We start from the raw sequence: 8,690 nt of genomic DNA, 5'->3' as shown, positions 1-8,690 counted from the left end.
TACGGTATGCTTCGTTCAGTTGCATGTGCTCTCGTTTGAATTTCGTTTTATGTACGTAAAATGCTCGAAAATATTCTGTTAGATATAAAACCTAAAATGTATGTTTATTATTCAAAAATAAAAACTTAATAATAACAATCAAAATTTTTGCTGTAATTATATAAAAATATTTTCAAAAGTGTTAATTTAATTAAAATAGAATAATTTTCATAATAAGAAAATCCTCAGCACATCATCAATAGATACTTGGCAAATTTTCAAATATTGATATAAAAATTTCACAAATATTCCGAATCTTTTATATTCTTTAAGGAATTGAATTTCTATTTTACATTGTTAAAAGATAAAGAATACCTTTGGATAAATTGATTACTTATTTAATATAAAATTCCTAATAGGAAGTTATTATTGCCCAATTAAAAATAATTTTATTTATAATCACAATATTTTTCTTTGATTACACTATAATTTTAAAATCAAAACAAAATAATAACTGTTATTTTCTTCAAAGTAACAGCTTATGTTAGTACATACAGCTAACTGTGTACTGAGTAACTGTTATAAATAACTATTACTGTTATTATTTGAATTATTTGCCAATTTGCCATCACTCATTTCAAATTTCAATTCAACTCTTCGACTATTATTTTTCTTTTAGAAATTTATTTTCCTTGATCGTTAAAAATAATGGATAATCATCATGTTGATGGTGTTGGGAGATTGTCTTTGTTAGCACAAGGCTCATTAGATGATGATGGTAAAAAGAAATATAATTATGCCATAAATATACGAGATATCCGGTAGGTAAGTACTAGGTACCTAACTAATATATCTTTTATTTGATTTTAGATTCACTAGTAACATTTGAAGAAGCCCAGAAAGAGTCTGGTAAGTAAAATTCAATTCAAAATGTTTTCTTGTATTTGATTTTTAATCTAAATTAAAAATGTATTTCAAGCAAGTATACTTTTGTAACATAAAAGTAGGTAATGATGTATATAACTATAGTAGTTTCTCATATATTCACTGCTAGATTTAATTATGTGATGAATGAGTTCCACAATAAGTTAAAAATGTAAACACTTTGACCTCTATACAAAAGTTTATTTCTTCTGGTAGGTATGAAAAGATTATATGGTAATTAATTATAACTTTACAAAAATGTTTATACATTTTGGTTATTGCTTACATCATAGTATATAACATTTATTATATAATTATTATTATAGGAACAGGAAGATATCAATTTTTCTTATTAATAGTTTGTGGCTTAGTAAATATGTCATGTGCGATTTCAACAACGGCCGTATCGTTTATTTCGCCTGCAGCTGAAGTAGATTTTAATTTAAATTCTATTACAAAAGGAGTAATAAATGGAGCTCCGTTTCTTGGTAAGTTTATCTCGTAGACTGCATGGTAGTATACGTAGAGAATGTGTTTTGTGCTCAGTACTGACTACCTAGTTTAAGTACTTCGCCGACATTGCAAATTTTCACAAATTTCATTCTTTGCACGTCTAATAATATCTAACATTATTAATGTTAAAAATATGTAGCTTTACAAAATTACACTAAATGTGTAAATTATTATTAATATATTTTTGACCTTTTATTAGGAATGGTACTAGGAGCATATTTCTGGGGCATTTGTAGTGATTTAAAAGGAAGGCGATTTGTTATCTTAGGATCAATGGGAATGGATGCATTATTTACTATACTTTCTTCTTTGGTACAGCATGCTGGATTGTTTTTCATAATAAGAGTAGGAAATGGATTTGCGTAAGTTATAATATATAAATATTAAATTATATGTTAGTGTATAGATAATATGTAATAATAACTAATAAGTATTAAATAAAATTGTTTAAACTGTATATATAAAATAAGAATCGAACTTTACTTTTCCTTAAAATCAACGTCTTGAAATTCTGCTATTTTGTATAAGACGACTACGAGAGTTGATTCCCAATTGTCGAAATGGTTCCCGGGTTGTCTACAGGTAACATACGAATTGGTTCCTGTAAGTTTTGATGATAAAAAAAAATAAGTAGTATCATAGATTTAATATTCTAAGTTTATTTAATCTATGACAGTAATATGTATAAATACTATATATTATTATACTCGTATATTTTATAAATATGCATTAAACAAGAAAAAATGATTGAAAAATACAAAAAATGCAAAATAAAAATTTCACCTTTGAAGTCTTTGTTACATGAATCAAATTATAAACTTGGAAAGCATTGTTTAAGATTAACCAAAAAAAATGTATTTTGCAACGAAATCCGGGCCCCAACTATAAGTAATTTTATTTGGGAACCAATTCGAACAGTTGCATATTTGAATGTAATTTTTTCGGGAACCAATTCATACACTTTTATTTGACCCGGTAACCAATTCCGTATTACCCCTGTTATACAGTATCTACACAGCTATACCTACCCACATACAAATTTTTGATTTAGTACGATAATTTGATATTTTTCCTATGTTTTATATTATGGTGTTTTTTTATAAAAATATTAATTTCAGCATAATTGGAGCTACTTGCATGGTTTATGTGTACATGGGCGAATTTTTAATACCTTCGAAAAGAGACAGTTATTTACTTTTTCTTGAATTATTTTGGGCTTTCGGAATGATGGTTGGACCCGGTTAGTAAATATACTTATTACTATTAACATTTAAAATTAAAATTTTGTTAAAGTTTTAAAAAGATATTAACTTTTATTATATTATGTATTAATTTATTTTTTAATTCCATTACATTCATATAATAGCATAATACATATTATAACATTATGATCATAAATAGGATTCCGATCCTGATTTTCTAAATACAAGATGTTATTAAAAAAAAAATATATATATATGTGTATTTAATTGTTTGCACAATCTACTGTATATTTTTAATAATTTATAATATTTTTAAAAAAATAACTTAGTTCAAAATTTCTTAAATATTATTGTTAATAAAATTGTATTTATATTTTATGTATAGTAATTAATAATCATTCTTATGTATACATAAGTAATTGTATTCTATTAAAAAATAACAAAAAGAACATTATTATGGGTAGTAGAAATATTTACATCAAGTGCTGTTAGTAATAGCTACATTTATTATTATAAAAATACAAATTTAAAAACTGGTAGAGTAGGTACTAAAATTAGAATATTTTTAAATGTTTTGGTAAAAGTTATTTTTAATTGGAAATGGGTATGTAAAATAAGTACCTAGCTTTGATTTTAAAATAGTAATACAATATCAGAATTTTCCTGTTGATACTTACTCTAAAGACCTCAACTTATTATAAGTTTATTGTCTTTAAAAAGTATCGCGATTACCTTTGGATTTTGATAATATATAATATTTAAGTTCATTCCCCCCATATTTATTATTTTCAAGTTAACTTTAAACTTTAGAGTAGAAACCTTCTTGACTTCTTGTTCACAAGATATTTTTTTTGTTGCACTTATTGATAACAGATATGTTATTATAAATTAAATATTATAATTAATTATTTTATTACTTTTATTTATTAGTTTAGGTTTTTTTTTTTTTTTACTGTGAACTGTTTTAAAGTAGGTAGTATTAAAATTATTGTATTATTGGATACTATGTTAAATAATAAAATTAAAATAATATTGAGTTATTTTTTCAAAAAATATTTTGTCAGGTCACCATTTTACTGAATATCAGTCGTATACATTAAACTTACCAATGTAAAATGTATAAATATAATTAAAAAAAAACAAAATACTTTTTGAACAAATTAATTTTTAATGAACTGTAGGTATATTTAACTTATTTTTTAAATATATTTATTATTTGTTTTAGGTTTGGCTATGGTGATGATTCCCAGCAATATTGTTTTTATTTCATCTACGTACTTCAAATTTAATGCTTGGAGATTTTTTATACTTTTAACTTCTATACCAAGTCTAATTTCATTTGTATTGATATATCGTTACCCGGAAACTCCACGATTTTTAATGTTTCGCGGTTATTTAATAAAATCCAGGGATATTCTGGAACAAATTTATATAGTTAACAACAACTTTACATCAATTCCGTATCCGGTAAATATTATTTAATAATTTTTAAACTTGTAGTTAAAAATATAATACTTATAATAGTTGAATATCCAATGTCATATCAATTTGAATTTCAAATAGCTTTAAAAAATTTAATTGATTCTCTAACAGAATTTTTTTTTTATACAGACTGCATAACTTATAAAAAACCTTGTATTAAAAATGTTTAGATATAAATAGAAAATTTTAATGTATTTCCTAGTGTAAAATAATTTATGATTTTTGAAATTTTGTCAAAATTAAAACTAACAAAGCTCATAAAAATATTGTGATTATAAATAAAATTATTTTTTTAATTGGGCAATGAATAACTTATTAGGAATCTTATATTAAAATGTCAATCAATTTTATCCAAAGGTATTCTTTTTATCTTTTAATCAATGTAAAAATAGAAATTCCAATTGTCTTTAAACAATTATAAAAGATTCGGAATATTTTGAAACTTCTTATATCAATATTTTGTGAACATTTCATGCAAGTATCTATTGAGTAGGTACAAAGTGATTTTTCTATTATGAAAAAATTATCTTTTTTAATTATATTAACATTTTTGAAAATATTTCTTTATATAATTTACAGTAAAAAAAAAATTTGATTGTTATATTTATTAAGTTTTTTACTTTTTTGAATGATAACATACATTTTTAGTTTTATATTCTAAAACAGAATATTTTTCGGAGTATTTTGATACATAAAAAACAAAATTCAAACAAATAGTTTATAAGCCACAAATATTTAAGTCATAGTGAACAAAGTAGTAGGCCAATATTTTGAGAGGTATTCACCTATGCTTTAAAATTTAAATATTTAAAACTCAAAAACTGCTCGTTCGAATTTCAATCATTATGTATTAAAATGTACCAAGATATAATTTGCTTTAGGATATAGAATTAAAAGTGTAAGTTTTCATTAGAAAAAGTAAAAAATTAAAAAAATTATAAATATGTAAGTAATGAAAAAAGAATTTAAAAAAGAAAAGTTGAAAATAGAACTATTTTAACTGCCCCGAAAGGTGATAGATGGAAAAAAACATTTCTTTTTAAAATCCAAGCATTCGTCCCTTCATGCTCAGAATATCTAAAAATTAAAACAGTATACAAATATTACTAACATTTATTGAAAAGATATATAAAGAATAGTACATAGTCTAACTCATATAGTTTTTACTAGAACTATTTGAATATAAATTAATGAAAGATTAATAGTTTTCAATATTAGGTACAATTTATAACAGTACAGGTACCTACTTCATTTATTCATGTAAAATTACCTAAAATTAATTATTTGCAAATATTATAAGATAATATTATTATTACCTATCTTAAATAGGTATTTAAATTTTTTTATAAATGTGACTTAAAATAAGTACTTTATTGAATTGTGAATATAAGTAAATTAAATATTTATACATTTAAATTATTCAACTATAGGTGCAATTTTTCACTCAAACCCGTTCAGCAATTCGGTTTGATGCAGGATTTATTGGAGGCATTCCATTCATGGAAAATGTTAAAAGAAAATTAATTGTTCTAAAAAATGATCATATAAAATTATTCTCTAAATACTTCAGAAATATTATAGTAGTTTGTACTATAGAATTTTGTTTAATGGCATCGTAAGTTATTCATTTTATTTTTATTTTAGACGGTAGTAACTAAAAGTGCGGTAAAAACTAGTATTGAAAATTTGCATTTAAAATCATATAAATAATAAAAATTATGAAAAAAATTAATAATTGATCATAAAATATATCGTTTTACCTATATATAATATTAACTTAAAAAAAAAAAAATATATAGATCACAAAAATTTAAAAATTAAAGTTATAATAGAAAATATCTCTTTTATAATTTTCATAATATTTTAAATAATATGAATCCTTTAAGATTAAGATGTAAAATGAATCAAACTAAAGTCTGAATAAATTAAAACTGTTTTTCGAGTGCATCTATATTTGTTTTCAAATTAAACATAATTTTAGCACAAGTTTCTTCCTTAATATTCAAAGTAGGTGACATCTAATTTGAAAATAATTTATAATTTCTTTTACGTGTTACAGGTATATAACTATTCTTGTATGGGTGCCGGAATTGTTTTCTAGATACTCTAATTACAAACAACAAAATACAGATGGTGTAAATATATGTATAGCTTCAGAATGGCATTTAGTATATAACTCTATGTCTGCTGGACAAACAGTTTCAGTCAATGCTTATTTAGCTGCATTAATTGTGGCATGTTCATCAATACCTCTAGTTCTACTTACTGGGATCTTAATTAAATATTGTAACAAAAAATTATTGTTATGTATGTATTTGATTTTATATTTATAAAAACCTTTGTAATTATTAAAAAATTTAGTTTTCATCCAATTTGTTGTTATAATAAGTTGAAAATATGTTCATAGTTATTACTTGTGGAGTTCCAGTTGTGTTCGCATTACTGGTTTCAAGAACTTATAACGATCTACAAGCAGAATTAATGTGTTGCGTTTTTGAAGGATTTACTTCATTAACAGAACCTATTATATTTTGTTCTATTGTTGAACTATTTCCCAGTAATGTGAGGTAATAGTTAAAACTTAAAATAAATAACGTTAGGTTAATCATATATTATTAAGTGCTGTTTTTATTTAGGGGAGTGGCATTTTCAATGATTGTGATGACTGGTCGATTAGGTGCTATATTTGGAATAATTGTTTTTGGAATACTGATTGATATAAGTTGTTTTATGATGTTTTATGCTTTAGCCTTGTTACTATTAAGTAAGTATTGCAATCTAAATATGTAATTATAAAATTTTTTGTTTAATTGGGTGGCTTTATTATTGTTTTCATTATTTAAAAAATATACTAATATTCATTGAAATAACTTATTAGTTAACAATTAATTAATTTTGAAATTTTAACTTTTAGGTAATACTCTATTTAAATAAATTGTGTATTTATTGAATAGCTTATTTTTATTAATTTAATATGAACTAATAAGTTTTTTCTTTTCAATAAGATCTAATACTTGATTTTTTAAAGTTATGATTATGCATCAAATTAATACTTCTACTTATTATTGCAAACTAATATTATTCAGTATAAGCTATATTTTATTTTTTCATACAAATGTCTTATTAACTTTTATAATTTTACTATGTTCTTAAAATATTATTATTTTTATATTTTTTTCAGTTGCATTTATTGCAGTGGGGTTTTTACCAAAATTAAAAATTGGTGGTGGCCATTAGGTGAGCGCGTATAATAGCCGAAAATATATCAGCCAAACCGTATTTTAGCCGAAAAATAATTGGTTGGACAAGTCAATTAGCAGAACCGTATTTTAGCCAACAGTATTTTATCACTAGCGTCTAGAGACAGCACAAGAGAGCAAATATCTTATCAAGCACAAGAGCAAATACCTTATCAATGATCATAATGTTATAATCGTTAAAAATTTTCAAATCGCAAAACATTTTTTGAAATTTGAATTTTTAAAGTTAATATATTATTCAAATATGTTTGTGTGCGCACATTGTACTATTGAATTTAGCAAAAAATGCAATTTAATAAGGCACATGAAATTACATGAACGCACAATTACATCTTCAAAACCAGATACAGATATTGAATTAAATTTTGTTAATTTTCAGGGTAAATATACTACTTGAATTTACCACTAACTTAACTTATTTATGAAATCAATATTTTGATTTACCATAATTATTTATAGAGTTTGAAGAATGGAAATCAAATGAAGAGGTAAGTACTTTGTCGCGCTTTATTAAACAAAGATGGTCCAGATTTAACAAAGATAAAACTGTAGCCATGAGCATTTATTATTGTCATCGTTCAGGAAAGTTTACAAGCAAGGCTACTGGAAAACGTGCCATGAAAATAATTGGTTCATGTAAAATAGGCAAGTGTCAAAATCAGTAATATACATTAATCAATTACTGAAATTTGTAATTATGTTTATCTGTTGAATATAATTGTTGCATTGAGATTTTTTTATTGTTTTATGTGTTGTTTGCTGTCAATTGATCTTCAAGTCAAGTCGTTGGATCTTCAAGTCAAGTCGTTGGTGTTTATGAAATATCTGAAGTAGTTCATCTTTTATGATATAATTATAAATTATTATGTACCTAATATTAAATATTAAAGATTTTTTATTGTTTGCATAGGTTTGTTTTCATTATATTATTCTAAGATGACAAATCCCATCTATTCTCTATCTAATAACTCTACTAACTAATTAATTTATGTTATGTTTTGTATTTAATTGGTTTTAATGAGTAAAGTGATGCAGAGAAATATTTAATGTACATTTAAACATATAAAATATAAAATATGTTTTACTATAAATAAAAATTAAGTCATAACAGATATTAGTATTTTATTTTATTATTATGATTTTTGTCTGGCTTAATAATTAAATTTATGTTTAATTAAACTTTTGTCGAATAACTTAATTAATAGCTAATGGTGAACTGGATGTTAAAGCTGTCTGTTTTCCTTTAATCAAAATTGTGTTTAATAATAATTTTTGATAATTTCTGTCCTTCATACATACGAGTAGTAGTTAAAGGATGTGGAAATGTAGA

General features: G+C 23.4%; 1 protein-coding gene across 1 annotated transcript; it reads left to right on the top strand.

Annotated features, from left to right (window-relative positions):
* Positions 1-616: 616 nt before the first annotated feature.
* Positions 617-8,259, top strand: LOC112591847 (synaptic vesicle glycoprotein 2B-like). Its single transcript, XM_025335783.1, has 12 exons — positions 617-757; positions 850-888; positions 1,230-1,391; positions 1,616-1,778; positions 2,535-2,656; positions 3,844-4,085; positions 5,531-5,715; positions 6,160-6,407; positions 6,508-6,667; positions 6,737-6,864; positions 7,282-7,740; positions 7,820-8,259. The coding sequence occupies exons 1-11, from the start codon at positions 688-690 to the stop codon at positions 7,335-7,337; spliced, it is 1,575 nt and encodes a 524-aa protein (XP_025191568.1). The 5' UTR covers positions 617-687; the 3' UTR covers positions 7,338-7,740; positions 7,820-8,259.
* The last annotated feature ends 431 nt before the right edge of the window (positions 8,260-8,690 follow it).

The sequence above is a fragment of the Melanaphis sacchari genome, unplaced genomic scaffold (genome assembly GCF_002803265.2).
Source record: "Melanaphis sacchari strain LSU unplaced genomic scaffold, SCAv2.0 Contig1449_pilon_pilon, whole genome shotgun sequence".
Classification (NCBI taxonomy): Eukaryota; Metazoa; Arthropoda; class Insecta; order Hemiptera; family Aphididae; genus Melanaphis; species Melanaphis sacchari.
This window is presented reverse-complemented; position numbering and strand designations above follow the sequence as displayed.

What these genes read in the sequence shown, in the direction of transcription:
- LOC112591847 (XM_025335783.1), top strand. Translation starts at nt 688, where the DNA reads ATGGATAATCATCATGTTGATGGTGTTGGGAGATTGTCTTTGTTAGCA. An exon ending in AGAGTAGGAAATGGATTTGC is followed by an intron (nt 1,779 to 2,534) that starts GTAAGTTATAAT and finishes TATTAATTTCAG; the next exon opens with CATAATTGGAGCTACTTGCA. An exon ending in TAACAAAAAATTATTGTTAT is followed by an intron (nt 6,408 to 6,507) that starts GTATGTATTTGA and finishes ATATGTTCATAG; the next exon opens with TTATTACTTGTGGAGTTCCA.